The sequence below is a fragment of the Drosophila kikkawai genome, chromosome 3R (genome assembly GCF_030179895.1).
Source record: "Drosophila kikkawai strain 14028-0561.14 chromosome 3R, DkikHiC1v2, whole genome shotgun sequence".
Lineage (NCBI taxonomy): Eukaryota > Metazoa > Arthropoda > Insecta > Diptera > Drosophilidae > Drosophila > Drosophila kikkawai.
Genome location: NC_091731.1, coordinates 23,674,591 through 23,694,219, shown reverse-complemented (window position 1 = coordinate 23,694,219; position 19,629 = coordinate 23,674,591). Strand labels below are relative to the sequence as shown.

The 19,629-nt window shown below is 46.0% G+C and overlaps 1 protein-coding gene and 1 long non-coding RNA gene across 7 annotated transcripts in view; one reads left to right on the top strand and one right to left on the bottom strand.

The window, feature by feature from the left end:
- Positions 1-3,715: 3,715 nt before the first annotated feature.
- Positions 3,716-19,629, bottom strand: part of side (sidestep) — a 66,864-nt gene continuing 50,950 nt past the window's right edge. For 2 of the 5 annotated variants that reach the window (XM_070286684.1, XM_070286685.1), the window contains 6 exons: positions 19,374-19,524; positions 18,381-18,613; positions 16,956-17,130; positions 13,567-13,834; positions 11,609-11,850; positions 9,835-10,532 (listed from right to left, as the gene is read on the bottom strand). In XM_070286684.1, the coding sequence (XP_070142785.1) occupies positions 10,198-10,532; positions 11,609-11,850; positions 13,567-13,834; positions 16,956-17,130; positions 18,381-18,613; positions 19,374-19,524 (1,404 nt within the window). In that variant the 3' untranslated portion in view covers positions 9,835-10,197. Of the gene's footprint in view, positions 5,265-9,834; positions 10,533-11,608; positions 11,851-13,566; positions 13,835-16,955; positions 17,131-18,380; positions 18,614-19,373; positions 19,525-19,629 lie in introns of those variants that run through there. The other 3 variants (XM_017179993.3, XM_017179994.3, XM_017179995.3) reach the window with 3 other exon arrangements.
- Positions 18,140-19,518, top strand: LOC138928789 (uncharacterized). Of its 2 annotated transcripts, none has more exons than XR_011445150.1 (3): positions 18,140-18,278; positions 18,341-19,306; positions 19,380-19,518. It is a non-coding gene; the product is annotated as an uncharacterized lncRNA (long non-coding RNA). The 2 variants fall into 2 exon arrangements; XR_011445149.1 differs by having other exon boundaries at positions 18,148-18,278; positions 18,356-19,306.

Genomic DNA, 19,629 nt, shown 5'->3' with positions numbered 1-19,629 from the left:
AAAAGCATAAGTAACTCTTTAACTAGTTTATTCACAGAAACTAAAAATTTAAAAGAGTTGAAGCTTGAATATATTTTTTATATTTAAAAGTTGAAATTATTAAAAATGTTAGTTAGTCATTCATGTTTTTAGTTGACTTTGAATTAGATAAAAAATTACCCTACAAATTTACTTTTATTGGTTGTTAGTTTTGGCAGATTTGCTTTTAACATTTTATACAAATTTTGTTTATTAATTTAGACCTACTTTATTTATTATTTTCTACACATTTATTTTATTTAATTTTATTTAATTTTAATTAATTGCAACTCAACTGAAATTACTTCTAATTCCTGACCTACGGTACCATAAAGTCGATTGAACCTACCATTTCAATGCCCCTCTTTTTCTGCTGCACTTTAAGATGGCCAACTGCTGATAATGGATGATGGCTCTGCTCTGCGGCTGTCAGTTGAAGTTGTCACGCCAGCAGCGATGCAGGCAGCAGCAGTAGCTGCAACACGAGCAGCAGCAGCACCAGCAATTGCTAAGGCAATGGCAGCTTAAATTATGTAGTCCTCCAACCCCGGGCAGTTGTTCAGTTGTTCGGCTCCGCTCTGTGTTGTTTGTCTGTTTCGTATTCTGCTTATTTTTTTGCCGTTGCCGTCTGTTTGTTTGTTTGTTTGTTTGTCTGCTAGCGCTGCCGCTGCGCTTTTATTTCAGTTTTTCATTATCATTTTTTGTCGCATCTGCCAAGCGGATGGGGGCTTTGGGTTGGCGCTGGCTGCTGCTTGGCTTGCTCCTAATGCCACAGATAAGCGTTGTTATTAACGCTCGGCTTACCAGGAGCAGGCGACAGGCGTGAGGACATGCCGCCCATCGTCGCTTTTGTCCCACTCAGCCAAGGAAGCCAAAAGAGAGCCAAGGGGAATAGGACGAAAGAGCAGTAGCAGCAGCAGGAGGAGCAAGAGGAGCAGCAGCAGCAGGAGGAGCAACAACAGCCACAGCAGGGGAGCAACAACAAAAGCTAAAGCAGATTCAGAATCAGCGAATGAATAAATGTAAAATATGTACCGTGCATTTCTTTGGCATTTCAACATTTTTACTTTATTTGCAATTTTATTTACTTGTCTGCTTGTGCTGCGCCCTTACCATTTTCCCGCGACTTTTCCACACTTTTCCCTGCCTTCCCTACCCCCATCGCATCCGAGCCATTCAAGCCGTTGTTTGTTTGTTTGCTTACTTCGCGCTGAGTGCATTGTAAATGGAGAATAATTGCATTGCATACAAAAAGCGTCGCGATTTTTAAATTATATAAGCGAACAGGAGCAGCAGCAGGAGCACCGGGAGCAGCAGGAGCAGCATCACCAGCAGACACAGCTACCGCCGTAAAATGATTTCTTTAAATATCAAATTATAAGAGCGGAGTGCATAATAAATTCCGTAACTTAAGAGTTCTCGTTCCGCGTAGACCTAAGGCAGCTGTTGCAAAATAAACGTTGAAAATGTCTAAATTGAAGCGCCGTTTTCATACACACACATCCCCAACGAAACAGAACCACACGCGGAGACCGTTGTAGTCAAAACAATGGTACCCACATACCAAATGTCCTTGGCACAGATCCGAAAGCGGGCTGATTGCTCGCTTCGCAGGCGCCGGTATCATTATTCCAGCATCTGCTGAAATGACGACGACAACGCGGATGACTGCTGACAAAAGGAGCAGAGGAGCAGCAGCAACGCTGGCGAGCGCAAAAACGAAAACATTTTTACGGCATTCCCGGCATTTGAGCAGCCTCCCCGCCCTTTTTTGGGAGCTGTTCTTATGACTGCCATGAATGTCAGGCCGAGAAGTGGCCCTCTTCTGCTGCTGTGGCGACATGCAGCTGTCAAGGCAGGGATAGCAATAATCGCCGCGCTCAATCGAAGCCGTTATGAGTTTCACCAGGACGACCAACAGGACCGGCAGGGGCCAGCAGGAAAACCAGCCCAGTTGTCAGTCGTCTGCTAATTGAATTCCAAACTGGCCTTTATGGTATCCAAGTGCCATCGAATTGGCCGCTTTCCGTTCTCCATTTTCCATTCAGTGCTGCTCACTACCGAATCTGAAGTGAGACAGATATCAATGGAAGCTAGATGTTGCTTAAATTACAATCAAAATTAAATGTAATTAATATTTTCTTATACTAAGTCTATGTTTAAGGCTTAAAAAAGGTTAGTATTCTTTGGATTGATAATATTGCATAAATAATATATATTTCTCAATCAGTTATTGGATAATTATTTTACTTATCTAAAGCATTTGGTTTTTAAAACAATAAGCTTTATTATTTTCTGAACTTAGCTACCTAAAAATGGCTAAAAACCAAGCCAAGTTAGCTGCTCAGATTGGAGGGCATTAATATTTCAACAGCCCTGTCCGGACTAAGCATGCCTCCGTGAGTTGTGACAGCGCACTTTGAATGGCAAAGGACTCGGCCCGGCCAGGGGCGTCATTTAATTTATTTAAGCATGCTGCGGCTAAGCAGTCACTCTGGTTCCAAGGAACGCCAGCAGTTCGGTCTCCATCTCCAGCTCCAGAATCTGTACAAGTGGTGGGGTGGTGACCCTGGGATTCCATTTCGATTTGCCCACTTGGCAACAAATCTTCGGATTTATGTGGCTTTATTTTTAGTCCGAGTGCTGCAAAGTGCGTTCGGACCGGATGAGAACTTAAAATTCCAGGCAATTGCGGAGAGAAGCTGCAACGAAAGTGGTTGGCAGCAAATGAAAACGCCATGAAATTGACAACAAAAGCAACGCAAAGGCAATGGGCACTGGGCACTGGCGAAGGTAAGCTGGAAAGTAGAGTGAAAAGTAAATCCGCACGTGCCAACCTAAATTGCGGGGAATTCTCCGCTTCTGCCGCCAAGGAGGTTTCTGGGATTGCGAGAAACCACAATGCAGATTCCGAGTTACATTTTGAAATTAAGCTCCGGCTTGAGCATGTCCCGGAATTCATAAGAGTCGGGGTGGGTGTTCCATTACCAATCGATTGTCCTAATTCAGTTTGAATGGTCCCGAAGTCCCATTCCCATCTCTATGCCAAGTTTGCGCCCTAAAAAGTGTGCAACAAATTACGACAAACAGGCGCTTGCATTCGCAGAAAGTTTCACTGCAAAACTTAACTTTCTTGGGAGATGGTCGGCCCACGCTCTGCAAATTTCTCCCAACTGTTTTAATCTCTTGTGCATGCCAAGGCCGCTAGAGCCTCGCCTCCCCCCTTGGCCCAATCGCCCAATCCAATCCAGCTCACTCATTCCCCGCCAGCTCCATGGCTCCTTAATTCGAATCGCTGGCTTTGGGCGGAGCGCTCGTGTTTGGCTTTGGGGCGCACAGTCAAAGAAGGAGGCGGAGGGGCACTAAGAGGCAAAGTAATGAAGGCGTTCTCGGTCTCCATTGACCGACCGCCTTGCCAGTGTTTCGATTACGCGCCTCAAGTGGCAATCAGGCTGCAGACGGGTAGGATGCAGCGCCGCAGGATTTGCTCGGCATTAATAACACTTAACCCTTGGCAAAAGTTGGGAAAGCCGGATGGGAGCTCCATCCAACCCGGCAGCGGCATTAATCCCCGCCTTTGATGTCCGAATGGGCGGGGCGGGCGGCCTAATTGGAATTGATTTGAACACGCGACGACACTGGCTTGCTTTGAATCTTGTTTATTTATTCAGTATTCAGTATTATTATTATTAACACACTCAGTAGTTTCGACTTAGTTATAATGTATGTCCGTTTTGAGCTTGCTTTGCGCCACACTCTCGTCGATTTTAAATTTAATTTATTTATAAATCTAACTTTGCTTAAAACAATCAGTTTGGTTTTGTCCAGAGTGACAGAGACAGAGACGGGGAACGGGTGCGAGGCCCGTGCCCCGATGATTCCATTTAAATTGTATGTACCTATATATATATATTTCAATTTATTTTATTACGCATACGCACTGTATATTTTGCTAGTCTGCCGTTTCACTTTATGTTTGTATATTTGAAATTAGAATTCGAATTACATTGGAGTATTGTGTAAACTGTATGGCGTATTATTATTATTATTATTATTATTACTTTTTCCTTGCCGTACTTTGCGGGTTACTTTAGTTATTTATAACATTTACAATGAATTCACTCTGGTTGCTTGTGTGCTGCTCTGTGGAGTGGTTGGTAGCCGCTCTGGCGTGTGGAATTGTTGATGCTGCTCTAGTGGACTCTGGGAATTGGCTGTTTACTCGACATTTATTCATTATGCACTCGAACACTCGAACACACGAATGCCGCCCACTTGGCGGCGCTGCTCCGTTTGGCTTTCGTTATTCATCTCGTGGCAATAGAATATTCATGAAGTGCCATAAATAGCGGCTGTCAGATCGGATCGGAAAGAAGAAGTCGAAGGGCGTGGCCCGGAAAGTGGTCCAGAAATAGGTGTAGCTGACGCCGAAAACTTTTGATTCGCCCTCGGTCAGGGGGGCTCTAACTGCTAATGGATCCTATAACCTATATCCTAATGCAGACAGAGACTGATGAACGGTTGCTCTGTATTGGCTCCTTGCCTTGCTGGGCGTTTGCTGTGATAACCAATATCTCTCGGCTGGTTGCCAGCCGTCGAGCTCTATGAGTCCTAATTACACTTTCGATACACACGACTTAATTAGCTAATGACTTACTAGCTAGTTGTTCATTAATTACAATTAATATTTAACATTTAAATGCAGTTTGATTAATGTTTGCCCGTTCTCTATGTACAGTCGATGGTGCAACAGCAACGATTTCTGAATGATGTCTATGTGGGTCCAGGGGGGGTGTGTATATCGTGTTGGTGTGTGGTGTATGGTGTTTCATGTGTGATGTAGGCTATTTACAGGTTTCTTTGCTTTTGATTTCAGTTACAAGTTTGTAGCGTTTTTATTAGGGCTTCGCTTTGTCTCCGAATTGTATATATTTTGATTCTGACACTTACAAAATGGCTTATCCTTATCTCTTGCCCGTATATAACGTAACGTAATACGTATTACCTTTAACGCTAATGCATTTAAATTTATGCTAAAAATTTACAGCTATGTTAAATGAAATGCCCGTGAATTATGAGGCCTGTGTCTGTGTTTGGTGTGTTGTGTGTGGCTGGGCGTGTGTAGGTTGTTGGCTCACTATGGTAGATGTTTATTATTACTTTTTACAATTACTTCAGCGTTGGATCCAGGGTCGTAAATTCCAATTCGCCGCGCGGCAATATCAGATCCGGGTCTGCAATATACACTTTGGTTGGTTGGTATAAAACAAAATCAACAACAATGCCGAGACCATATGTGAATGGGTGTGTGTGTGCGGTGAGTGAGTGTGCGAGTTGGGGTAAGGATATAAATTCATGAGAGTGAGTAATGGGTGAGCGGGTGAGTGTGAGTGTGAGTGTGAGTGTCCAGGAATAGAGAAACAAAAGCAAATTGTTTATACCGATTAGTTTTGGCTTGTTTGGTTGGTTGGTTGCTTTGTTGTCATTGCTTTTCAGATATTCACAACACTTGCAAAATGACATCATAACAGAGTTGCAAATTATTATTTGAGCGGCGAAAAGAAAAGAGAACCATTAGCAAATAAGTACATATCGAAAGCGTGGCCAACTGTGCGCTGATAAGGAAACAAATGGCATCTAATAAAATAGCAATATGAACAATAATAACAATACAACAATAACAGCAACAGCCACGGCAGAAGCACAACAACAAGAGGCGATACAAACAGGAACCGAACAAGGAACAACAAGGACATTTGAGCGACTGGCGACTGGGACATTTCAATATTAATATTCACTTTACGGGGACACGCTCCCCATTCGCCCTTCCGCTCGTAAACGTAAAATAATTCAACAATTTCTTAATTTTTATAGCGCATTTCGCTGGAATTTATGTGCGAGTCGCCTTTATTGTGGTCCGTCCCAGTCCGACTTATTGTACAAGTGAATCTTGAGCGCCATCTAGCGCTGGCACCCCGCACTCTCATTCGCCGCTTGTTGTTTACGATTTTGCAGTTTGTTATTTGACGTGGCCGCCCCGCCCCGACGAGCACCCAGTGATATTTTATTATTATCGCCTTTTATGTCACATTTGTGTGGCGTCTTTGAGCCATAAAGACGCACAAACTAAGGCGGCTCTAGTGCGTCTATGTGTGTCTGCCTGTGCCGTGTCCTGAGCCCTGTCCTGTGCGTGTGTGTGCTTGTCGGGGCTGTGGCCTTTCACGTTTACTTTCACGCCATGCCTGACAGCATTAAAAAATGTCAAAAGTCGCAAAAATGTTGCCAGCCTGTGTGTGTGGCCCAGCAGCCGACAAAAAAGGCGGAAGACCTCTTCGAAGGGGAGCGGTTTCAGTGGATCACGGAGCAGAGGGGACAGGAAACGGAAGTGCGGCGACAAATGAATGAACAGCGTTGACATTGAGGCTTCACGAGAATGGCTGCTAGAGTACGTGGGCCAGTCTGCACGTGTGTGTGCGAGTGAACACAGAAAAAAAAGTTTTTTTAATATTTGTATTTGCATTTTTCAAAGTTCAAAAGAAGGGAAAAAAAAAAAATTTTTCTTGGCTATTTTAATTATGATATAATATAAAATTGTTTACTTTTTGACTATAGAAAATATCTAGATGACTTCTTTTATATTTTACAATTTGCCTTCTTCTTTCCAGGCTTAAAGATATACCAAACACTTTCTGAAATACTTTTCCTTGCTTTTTCGTGGTTTAGTTAATAATATTACAGCTTCTTGTTTTCGAAGGCTTTGTCTGAATATTTTCCGTGTGCCGAGCCTGTGCTGCGGCGTAAACAATGTTGCCAAAGCAAATTCTGTGGCATTTTTTGTGGAATGACAGAGACATCAAAGTGAGAGCTGATACACACACATACACACACGCACTTTAAGGAGTCTTTAAGATAATACCACCATACTCGAACCGCAGCGAACGGCGCCGTGTGCTCATTTCGAGTGGCTGCTGTGCGGCTCGGTCTCAACTTTGTCTAATTAGACGAGTGCCGCTGGAGTGCACATGGAGCCCGCAACCCACTCGCATTACTTACAATCCAAATACTCCTACGGCAATAGCAGCATCAGCAGGTTAACAAAACGCGGCCAGCAAGGACGAAGGCCACACAAACTTGGCTCAGTCTCGCGACTCTTGGCAGGCAAGACAAACAGCAACAATGGGACGAGCAGCAAAAAAGCAATGCTGAGCAAAATGAATGGAGCAGCATGAAATGAAACAAATGTGCACAAAAAGCATGCCTCTCCGCTGCCTCGCCGCCGTCCTTAGTTGTTCCGCACGCACCCTGAGATATGACTGTGGGGCACAAAAAGTCAAACGAATTTGACTGCGCCGGGGGCTGCGTCCTTTGGTCCCCCCGGAGCCTTGCCCCAGTGCCACCTGTACGGTGGCAAACACAAAAACACACACATGGAACTAGCATATGCAATTAAAAATGCTGGCTAATGACAGCCCAGGCCGAGATGTGAGACTGTCTTTTCGTGGCACTGGGCGGATGGATGGATGGATGTACATGTGTGCACAGTGGCTCACTTGTTTGCCCTGAGTTACGGCGCTGGAAGTGTTTTGCTCATTCCACATCCTTTTTATTTCAATTTGACTTGGCTGCTAGTGGGCACACCATGAATTCCTAGACAGGACCTAGATCAAATTTACTAGCCTAACTCGACACTTGGCGTCTAACTGGCCTAAATACATGTCCTGAATTGTTTTTAACTGGATTTTTTGTTAGTTAAAATCTGTGATATATCATGGAAAAGTTTATATTTAGCTTAGAAAATATTCAAAGAAGATTATGAAAATATTTGTTGTAGTCTTTTGGGATAATATAACTACTTAGGGTATTGCTTATACTCCTAACAGCATTGATCTGGAGCTTTTATATTATTTCGATATGTAGTTCTTTTAGACAATTCAGACAGGCGCTTCAGATGCTTTGTAGCCCAGTGTAATCCTCGCCAAGACAGTTACCAAACTGTCTGTGCTCAGTTGGCGTCTTGGAGCAACAGCTACTACATTCTTGGACCGCTCCTCTGGCGCACTTCAGCCCGACTTTGGCACTTGTTAGTGTCTTGTAAGCCAGTTGACTTGGTTTACGTTCTGCCGGGTGAGAGGGCAGCACTGGAGCGGGAATTACAAATATGCACACCCGAGAAAGTCGAATGTCGAGTTTGTGTGCGTCGTGTCAGCCGAACAGCCCCCCAGCGCACATAAATTAGGGCTGCTGACGGGTGTAGTGCAGAAGCCAAACCGAGAGAAGGGACAACAAGCTGAGGGTAATGAAAATATAAAATTAAATCGCTGACAAAATCAAATTTAGCTAATTTGTGACATTTGAGCCCACGCATCGGGGTTAACGCGGCAGGGGCAGGGAACGGATAGCCCATGTTGTGTTTAGCAATAATATCACGTATACGACACATCTGCCCATTAAATAATATTTGCATTTGCCATCCGCTCTGCTGATGTCTCTCTCGCCCGCTCTCTGTGTGTGCCTTTGTGCTTATTTTTATACCCTTGCAGGGTATTATAATTTCAGTCAGAAGTTTGCAACGCAGTGAAGGAGACCTTTCCGACCCTATAAAGTATATATATTCTTGATCAGCATCAACAGCCGAGTCGATCTAGCCATGTCCGTCTGTCCGTCTGTCCGTCTGTCCGTCTGTCCGTCTGTCCGTCTGTCCGTCTGTCCATCTGTCCGTCTGTCTGTTTCTACGCAAACTAGTCCCTCAGTTTTAAAGCTATCTGAATGAAACTTTGCATATAGTCTTCTATATGCTCTCACTGCTATATATGTCGGAACGGGCCGGATCGGACGACTATATCATATAGCTGCCATACAAATGTTCGATATATTTTTAGAAAAAAATTATAACTTTGCTGTTTTTCAACATTTTTGCACCATTTTTTAGATATGGCCATTCTATATTATTTAAGAATTTTGGTAAAAATTTTATGAAAATCGGACGACTATATCTTATAGCTGCCATAGGAACGATCGGGAAATTAATCGAAAAAAAATTATAACTTCGTTGTTTTTCAACGTATTTTCATCTACTTTAAGTTATAAGCTTTTTTTATTATTCTAGAATTTTGATATAAATTTTATAAAAATCGGACAACTATATCATATAGCTGCCATAGAAGCGATCGGCAAATGTATAAAATATGTAAAGCTGGGAATGTAAAACTGTAACTGTCAAACTGTAAACATAATAAGTATAGGTAAAATGTAATGAAACTCTGTTTTGTGAGTGTTTTCAGCATTTAAATCTATAATATAAACATCGAAACCAATCTGCAAGGGTATAAAAACTTCGGCGTGCCGAAGTTAGCTTCCGTTCTTGTTGTGTTTTAATTTAGTGCTTTCGAAATAATTAAAATTTATGCAATTCAAAGTTAAAACAAAGTCTGCATGAGCTCGCACAGCAAACAGAGCGAGCCGAGGGAGACCGGAAAGAGAAGGTTATAGCTGGGAATATTTTGCAAATTTGTTGCTGTCTGAGGCATGTTTGTGCCGAGTACATGTGTTTGTTTGCCAGTGCGTCTGCTGCGCTTCGAAATTTATGCAAAACATCGCAAAGACTTGGCACTGCACTCGGAACGGGTGCTAAGCGGGAGTGGAAAGAATGGCAGAGAAATAAACAGCAATGTCAACAAAAACAAAGGCTATGCAAACGGGCACATGGAGCAATATTTGCCTGAACTCCGGCATCTATTTTGGCAGTGATTGGCCAACCGAATGGCAGGCAAAAAACTCATCAGCTTCAATTAGTTTTTATTTAATATCTGTGATCCATTCATTTAAATCCCTTATCTGGATGACTTTTGAGAAGCTGACTGACTTGGTGAATCATGGCAATTGAAAGGAAGCTTTTGGCCATTTCTGTGACATTGGCCACAAAGCCATTGCCGAATAATTACAGATGCACAAAGGGAAAAAAGGAGATCTGATGAAAGACATGTGAAATGCACGGATGTGGCAACTACAACGCAACAAGCTAAGTAAATTGGGATGTCAAATGGACGACAAATTAAAATGTGAAATGGAGCAGGAACGGAGCCGGGGTCCTCGGTATCCAAGGGATATTAAAAGTATTCATCCCTCCTCCGCCTCCGTCTCCGTCTTCGCATACTGCCAATTTCGACAGGGACTTGGCACTCAAACATGACTGGCCATCTGTGGCCTGGTCTGCAGCTGCAGTTGCAACTGCAGTTGGTCCTGTTTCTGTTCCTGTTTCTGTTTCTGTTTGAGTATCTGTATCTCGTGCTGTTTCTGTTTCTGGTACTGGTACTCGTACTGGTACTGTATGCTTGCTTCGACCTGCTGCACAGATTTAGTTACATAAAATTTACTTTGCATACATTTGGGCGGCCAGGCAGTGTTTCGGCTCCCAGAACAGGGGTTCCCAGCAAGTGGAGCAGCTGTGGCCAGGACCACGGACACGCTGCGAGGCTGGCCGGACGACGTTGCGAGCAGGGGCATCAGCACATCGCCTGGTTGGATGGATAACGGGAACGTTACGGTTAGGAGGACGACGACTCTCAGGATGATCTCGATACGTGTGGGGGCACACTACTATACATGGCTTTAAGTACTGGGCAAGGTATTTACAACTTCAAGTCGAGGATTAAGACAGTTGTTGGAAGGCGAGTGGAGAGTGTTTCGCTACCTACAGAGAAAGGCGGAGGCAGAGACAGAGAGAGAGAGAAGATTGTGAGGGAGAGGCAGAGAACTATGGCTAGGGTTGAAGTGGAGGTGGTTACTGGTTACTCATTACTCCGGGTGCCCGGCTAGTGCGGAAATACCCTTCCGATACTCCAACTAATCGCTCAACTCATTCAAATTCAAGTCAAATTCAAATACAAATTGAATGCAACGAAATTAAATACTTTGATCCGCGCTAATTGGGAAAGTGTACTCGAATGTCATAAGCTACTTTTGTGAATGCCAAATGAGGGGCAATTAGTTTTGCATTTACACGTGCTCTCACTCATTAGTTGGCAGCCAATTTGATGTGCAACCGCATCATTAGCGCAGACTCAAGCCAACCAAATTGTTTTATGTCAAGTCCTCGCACCCAAATGGCATCCCTCAAGCGCTACTCACATGCTCACGTGTACTCAAAACATAACTAAACATTCGTTTCGCACAAACACAAAGCAGAGGTTGACCAGCAAACAGCTGTCGGTTGAAAAATATAAGTGCTTGTGGCTCTGACAATTTATTCATTTTGCATTGTGCCTAAACAAGATGTTAAACCAATCTACATAATGGCTACGAGGCAACGTGTTCGGGTGAGGTGTACAGGCAGTCGGTGTGCAGGTGGGCTATTTACATAAACATACAGCGTAAATTCAATTGGGCAAATCAATCAACTAAAACTAAGGCTACGACTACAAATTAATATCAAGTGGCACTCGAGTGGGCCGATTGAGGGGGTGCAAACGCAGAGTGGTGGATGGATAGATAAATTAATGGCTACTTGAATACGACTACGACTAGGACTACGGATACAGATACGTCTACTGCTACGGCTACAGTCGGTTGAGTATAGATTTTGGAATAGTACCGTTTAGACTGGGCTGCGCATACTGGATGAAGCTCTCGGAGATGTAGTGATGCGGTCCGGCCACGCCCACAATGGCTCCGCCACTGGATCCAACGCCAGGCACGCCGACGCCTCCGCCGCAAAGATGCGCCGTGGGCGGGGCTACTCGCGCCCGAATCTCTGCCGCTCGTCCGCCGCCCTCCTCCAGCTCATTCAGTTCGTCCTCCTCGATGTACATGCTGGGCACATCGCTGCGCGCCGGCCTGCAAATATAAACAAATTGAAAAATAGTCGTCAAAATCTATTAAAAGTTCAGGTTGCCTGCCTGCTCTACACACACAAGTTGCTAATAGTACCCAAGGCGCCCACCACTTTTTCGAGCAACTTGTTTGAAGGTATGTCTGTATATAAAAACAGCTTAGCAAAGTGGACAAACTAAGCCGGGTTCCTGCTCTCAGGCGACACAAATTTCAATATCAACAGCGGCATTCAAAACCTGCAGCCGCCACCTGGGGAGCTGGCAACTTTTCTGGCTGTTTAGGGTAGAAACGGTGGCAATATAAAATAAATTCATTCGCTTGCCGGGGCCACGGGGCGTATGCGCAATATTCGCACACCAACCGCTGACGAGAGCTACGCGTATCGACTCCGTATTTGAATGATAATATATATGGGCAAAAATATACAATTTCTCTGGAGAACCGTCGAGAACTTTTAATCAGCCTGCTCGATGGTCCATTGTAAATTAAATATAAACCAACTGCCGCTGGGAACGCTAATTACGCCGCACTCTATCGCTGTCTCTTATCGGCGGCATCAAATATTTGCACTAATACTTTGCCGCAAAAGGCAAATCATTAAAATTTATGCATAGCCGCACATGCCACGGAACCGAAGGGGTGGCATCGAACGGAATGGAATGGCGGAGCGCCACACAGGTGCGCCGCTGATGATGAAAATTTATTTATGCACGGACATGGCACGGCAGGGCGAACATGGAGAGCGTTTGACAGTCGGGATGACCATTTAATGACCCGCATGCGTTCTCGCTTTGATGTGCCCGCGACTATTTTAGGCAACTATAATTAATATTTCGTTGGATTTCCCTTTGAAGTGGTCGCCCGAATTCATTATTGAGCAATCAGCGCCAGAGCTAGTGCCAGTGCCAGTGCCGCTTGTCGAATCAAAGAAAGAGCCATCCCAGCCCAGTTCAGGGGTGCAGGTCGAGGCCCGTCCACATGGACACAAGGGACGATGAGGGACGGAACACTGTGTTTATCTTTCATTAGCAGGCTGAGGGCGGGAGCATGGGAATGGGGGCTAAACAGCTGCTTAATTACCCGCCCACAGGAGAAGGCGCGACCGCGACCCTTTCGCAGATACAGCGCTGATTTCCTATCTTAAATGGAAAACTCTCACTTGTGCGGCTGCCGCCTCGCTTCCGGTCCTCGTTTATAGCGATTCTTTTCGGGACCCGACCTGGACCCGCCTGGGTCGTCATCGTCAGGTGCAGGTTTAATTAATTTAATTACAGACTAAGCATAATTTACTGGCCAGGTGCGTGCTCGGCTCTAATCGATTGGCGGCCCCAAACTGTTTAGACAATCGCTTTAATGAACCCGGCACTAACCAGGTCGGATAGGCCAAGCGGTCATTTGGCCTCTCGACCTGTCGACCTTCCTTCGACGGTGAGGTGAGTTTAAAGCAGGCGGAATTGATTGAGCGACCGTCATTTAATTACTTTCTGCGTAATAAGCATAAGCGAGAAATGCGCAAGAAAGTATGCCACGCTCTCCACTCCCACGCGGCTTCTTCTGCGCTTCTTCCGCTTCGGCTGTCAGTCACGTGCCCCACATAAATAATTTCGTAATTATTTCTGCACACACATTCGCACACACATGCCGGGAGCAAACAATTTCATTATTAGTTTTTCCCAGCAGCCAGCAGGATGGAAACAAAAGACCAGATCCCCTACTCACCGCATGCTCTTGCGCACCTCCTGCGGCTCAGGTGGCCGCGGACGATGCCGGCAGACCACGACGATGCCGGCCACGATAATTGACGTCACCACGACGGCGCCTATCACCACAACGGCGGCGAGTATTAGCAGGGTGGACTGTTTCTCCGGTCCGCTGCCCGTGCTGGCGCCGGTGCCCAAGCCGCTGGAGCTGCCGCTTCCGCCCGCACCGCCGCCGCCATGGTGTGTCGTTTCTGCGGGCGTTGGGTCCTCGGATAGAATGGATTCATCTGTAAGGAAGAAGGAACAGAATACTATTAGTACACAGGGCGAATATATTTAAAATGAATCCTCAAGGATGTTTGAGGTATTAATTCAAAGCATGAAAGATAATAATACCCTTTTAAATATTTTAAAATAAAAATAACTTTGAGATGGTTCAAAATTTGATATATTTTATTTTGTATTAGCTGCCTTTCTTTTTTTCCTGTGCATTATCATCGGTCGTAGGTGGAACTTCAGATAGTTCCAGGGGCCTCGCAATGATTTGTTATTTGCTCGGAATTAGTTTGATGCTGCTGCTTCTGCTGATTTCTGTTTGTCCCTCCTCGCTCGCTCGCCCCTCGTTTATTTATTTATTTGCTTGGCTGTGCCGTGTTCTTTTGCCTAACTGATTGCCTTTGACTGTTTGCTTATTGTGTTTTTGTTTATCCGCCGCCTCCCCCTTCTCGGCAGGCAGGATGAAATAGGGTTGAAAATTGAAATTAGCCGAAATGGCCGAGTCCTCGGTGATGGGACATCTACGGGCTTGATAAATAGTTGCTGCTAGAGAACAGAAATTATGAATATCACAGGCCAGGAACCGGCAGGCCCCCACCTCTGACCACTTATTACCAGCGATTAGGCCTGATGGCACTTGCCGCAAAGCCTTGGCAATTATGAGCAACATGTGAGGCATTGTTTATATTTATTAGATTTCCAGCCGGCGGAAATTGCAGCATAATGTGTGAGCCATAGCCCCGGGCATCAGCTCCACCTTCAGATCCGGCTCCTGCTCTTGCTCCTGCTCTCGCTGAACTGATTGTAAGATGATCCCCGGGCAAGATTTATGCCAGACATTCGTTAAAGCCAGCCTCCCCCTTTTCGTTGGCAGGCAGGAGCATTTCCGCTCCATTTGCGGGCCGTCAAAGCAACGGCCCCGGAATTGAAACATTGCCAAGTGCGGAGGAGCAGAAGCAGGACCTCCTTCAGGTCCGTCTCCCGCTTTTGAAGTGAGCGTTTGAGTGGAAATTGCCTACACCTGCGGCTCAATTTAATTTTTGTTGCTGCCTGCCGTTATTGCTTGGCCTTTGGACTGGATCGACTTCTGATGCCAAGGTTCACGGCATCTCCATCATCAGCCCTGCCTGTTTTTTAATCAGTTTCCCAGCTCCAGCTCCATCTCCGTCTTTGTCCTCACCTCCGCCTCTGCCTCTTGGTTCACCTTCACCACCATTGTTTGGTCGGGCATTTACTTATTTATTCACCGGCTTGGCTTCTTCTTTGATGCTTTTTTCGCAGCTCAAGTGCCCACTTTGCTGGGTATTTTTCACGATTTCCCTTCGCTCACCGCGGGCGGGCCAAGTGCAATAAATTCTGTTGATGAGTTCTGCGTAAACTGATTTAAATCAGCGTCAGCTGATTTGGCTCCATTTTATTTATTCCCTAGAATCTGGTTAGGTGGCAACTGCCTGGCGACGACCTGCTTTCACGAATTTATGGCCCCACATATGCCGAACGGAAGGAAGCCCACGAAAACAAAACATCGGGAAAAACGGAAAAATCTGCGTGGGCTAGGCAAAGGCAGCTGTTAAAATTCCGCATAAATTAGAAGGGCTCCCAGCGCCCTACGCCGCCGCGGAGTCCATATAGTCTCGGCTGTGTAATCGCAGAGGCCGAATTTACGAGCCCGGACAAAGCCGAATCTGCGGACAGAGGCCCATTAACATACATAAGTAACTGGGAGACGCCGGGAGCTGGCGGGCAGCTGTTGTTTCATGTAAATAAGTTTCGCCGGGAAATTGACTGCGCCGCAAAATCTAGTGAGTGCGCCTAATCGAACATTTGCGTATCAAATGCAATTAGCGCCATTAAATCGGGCAATATGAGTGATTTATGACCGGCGGGCGGGCACACCGAAAAAAGGAAAAGGAAGCCGAAATAAAAATGGCCGAGTATTGCACGGCTCGAGCGGTAAATGGAAGTGGAAATGGTAATGGAAATGCAGATAAAAATAAAAATCAGCATGAAAATAATGACAACATTGTTGTCGTAGTTGTGAGCGAGAAGGAGAGCAGGATGGCAGGAGCGAGAGCCAGAGAGAGCCAGCAAATGGGAAAGGAACAATAAAAGAAAAGTGTCTACGGTGGCCGTTAAGCAAAACGAAAATTGAAGCAATTCCGCTTACGCTTACGCTCCCTTACACACACACAAACACACTTTGGCATACTCACGCACACTTCACATGTGCTCGCACACAAACACAAAGATACACACACACACTCAGGCAGTCGCATTATGTCGTTAGGCTTGAGCAAAATGAAGAGGCTGTTGCGGCACGCCCCTGCGTATACGTAATATGCGTGTGCCCCACTCAAAGAATTGATGGAAAATGCTGAAATGCTTTCCGCTTCACTGCATAACTCAGTCACTGGATTAGAAAAGGGCGTCCCGTTCTCAAGGGCGAAGCCTTGGGCATCCACTGACTCACTGGAGGCAGTTAGGCATTCTCCAGGAGACTTCAGGTTGGCTCTTTCCTCTATGGGATTTTCATACTCAGCATTTGACGAGTAGCCTATGCATATATAATATTTTCTATTCCATAAAGTATATATATTTTTGTAAAGCCTCTAAAATATAGTTAATATAAATATCTTCAGGAACTCCCAATAATGTTTTTTAGAGTCCAAAGAGACTGCTGGGCATCCCTGGGTCGGAGCCACCCGACCTTCTTCTGCCTTTTCTCTCCCTGTGTGTGTGTGTGTGACGCCATGTGCGAACTTTTCGCGGCGGCTGATTGAAGACGATTTCCCCGAACTTGCGTTGATTTGAAAATGCAGTCAAGCGTTGAATTAGACAGTTCCGTCCTCAGCTGTTCCGAGTTCCAGTTTCAGTTTCAGTCTCAGGACCGAGACCGAAACCGTGATGGAGACCCAGAGGCTGGCTCAGGATCGGGGTACTTTATTGGCCCGGGAAAGAAGTGACCCACAACTGGCAACCGGGAGGCCATAACTTGCGCTGTTTATGTGATTAGCAAGAGAGGCCGAGCGGCATGACCGGGCTCCCTTTTTGTTTTTTTTTTTTGCAGTTTCAGTTTCAGTTTCCGCTTGTCGGCTGTCAAGTATCTTAGGATTTTTCGGGGTACACACTCACCATATGGTCCCAGTTGGGCGGCCACGCGTACATTCTCAATCACCACCGGCGGCTCGCTGCGTCCTTTGGCGTTGACGGCGTAAACTAAAAATTGATATTCACGTCCCGGCTCTAAATTATTCAAACGAAACTGTGGACTGTTCTCCTGCATGCGGAAGATGGGTGCAGATGTCGCCTGAAATTATACACAAAGCAAAACATTTCAATATATAGAATATATGGCGAGCACACACACATATGCGCCGGCTGATTCAGGATGCGACTATGACAACGGCATACAGACGCATTTATAATTCACTTGCCATACGCTGCCAAGTATGCCATGTACTTTTAACTTTTCGGTCCAGAGCGGACCCAACGCATAAATAATTATTCATGCCCGAAAACTGTTTTCGAGGCACAACTGTACAGGAGCTAGGAGCCGAGGCTGAAACCCAAACAGAAGCAGAAACAGAAACAGAAACAGGACAGTGTCTGAAATTTTAAACTGAATATCCGTTTGCCGTAATGGGACACAATCGAGTGAGCTTCGTTGGTTACGCACAAATTCCCACTCAAGTAAGCGTAAGTAATTTATGTTGTCCTTGCGGCACTTTTCCAGCCCCAGCCGAGTCCTGCCGCCGGCGGCAGTGTGTGAGTGCGAGTCCGAGTGTGGCCTTTATCTAGCATGAAAGTTTAAAGCTGCCAGCCAACGGACCAACGCGTGGGTCATACTCTGTCCAGGACACGGAGAAGTAGTCCCTGCCATCATCATCATCATCAACATCATCATCGTCATCGTCGTTCGCATTTTCATTTTCATTTTCATGACCATCCTCGTGATGAGCTTTGCGCTTGGCTACTTTGCTAATAAACTCGCCCGGCAAAGCGCTTCATCAGAAGAGAAGTCCGACCGGGCGCAGCGAAACGAAATGAAATGAAATTTTCATATGATATTCCCATCTACGACGAGTGACAGGGATAATTTAATAACTCAGCAGCTTGCAGTGGGGACAAAGGGTGCGAGCATTTGACCGGGGACTCACAGCATTAATTATGTTGTCCCTTTTACACTCGAGTTGGCCGGAGAAGGCCCTGCAGCCATGCCCCCCTCGTCTCCTCCAAAATATTTATTACTAATTCAAGCAGAAAAGTCAAAGGACATGCACACTAATTGACCATATGGATTTCAAGTGAATTATTGCCAAGTCCCTGCCCCTCACTGTGATGTTTCGGTTTCAGTTTCCAGCTTTCCAGCTTTCAGCTTCGAGCGTCAGTTTTTAAGCTTCAGTTTCAGCCTCGGCTTCAGTCTTGCGTTTCTAGCTGCCGGCTGTGTGCCGAGCCGTGAGTAAATCTTAATTTAATTGAGCAATTTGCGTTTTGCTTGCTGGAACTTATCAACTTAGGCTAACTCGATTCAGGGGCTGCTGCTGCTGCTGCACTCACCTGGTCGTTGAGCGTGGATATCTCGTTGTCGCCCAGGCCAATGGCCTCGCTGAACTGTCCCCGGTTGGAGCCCTGTCCCTGTGCCTGCCCAGAATCGCCGGAGTAGAGCAGGTCGCCGCCCACCACCTCCAGCATGAAGTATTGCGAGAGGCCGCCGTCGCTGCCGGCCACACAGACCACCTCCAGGACGGTGTCGTTGCGCAGTTCGCAGGCCTTCGGCGCCTCTGGAGTATCTGGAAAAGAGCCGGGCAGATAGCAGTTAGTCATAGTCACAGTCACGGACAAGCCGGGGCTTAATGGCCCACCGCCGCTCGGCCGTAATTGCATTTAAAAGCAGCTCTCTCGCTGCCTTAAAGCGCCACTTTGCCGCAAATGAAGGCGTTGCCACGTTAAAACCAAAATATAGAGTAAGGACTACACCCTGGAAATTATGAAGTTGGCTGTGATTTTAAGCGGAGGGTGGATTGCACAAAATGCTGAGAAAATACTTGGAAATATATTCGGCTGGAAAAGTCAGCAACAAAATTTGTGTCATTTAAATTAAAGCGGAATTTAATAAACAATATTATAATTTCAAGATATTTAAAAATACAGTACGACTCTCAATTTAAGCAAAGACAACATTTTCGAACAGTGCATAGCCACGCCCCTAGTTTGCATTAATAACAACCGAATTTGGCCAAGTCCTGCAGTACCGGCAGGCAGTTCAGCCCAAGGATTATTTGGCAACATTTTGGCAAAGTACACGCCGGCACCGACACCGACACCGGCACTGGTACAGGTATAACCGCATCCCCTCCTTCTCCTCGGCACACACACTCGCCAATTATGTAAGTAGATCCTTATGTGTGCATAAGAGATAGACTGGGGGCCAACACCAGTGCTAGCAGCGGTGGCGTCTCCTCTAAATTGCGGCGAAGATGGAGGTAAGTGCCGGCATCTTGTGGCAACAACTTCCTCAACTCGACTCGGCTTCCTTCCACCTGTACTTACTGGCAGGGAGGATGTGCACCAGACAGGGCGTCGTCTGGCGGCCCACCGCATTGCTGGCCCAGCAGGCGAGCGTTATTAACTCCGAGTCCGTCTGCGGCAGGTACGTCACTGTGCTGGCCAGCCCGTTCGACTGTATCCTCGAGTTGAGCACCTGAAATGTAGAAGGAGACGGCCAAAGCCGGGGGATTAGAACGGCTCACATTGTGCGGACGTCGGCAGGATCAAATGCAGTTGGGATCCGACTCCAATTCCGAAT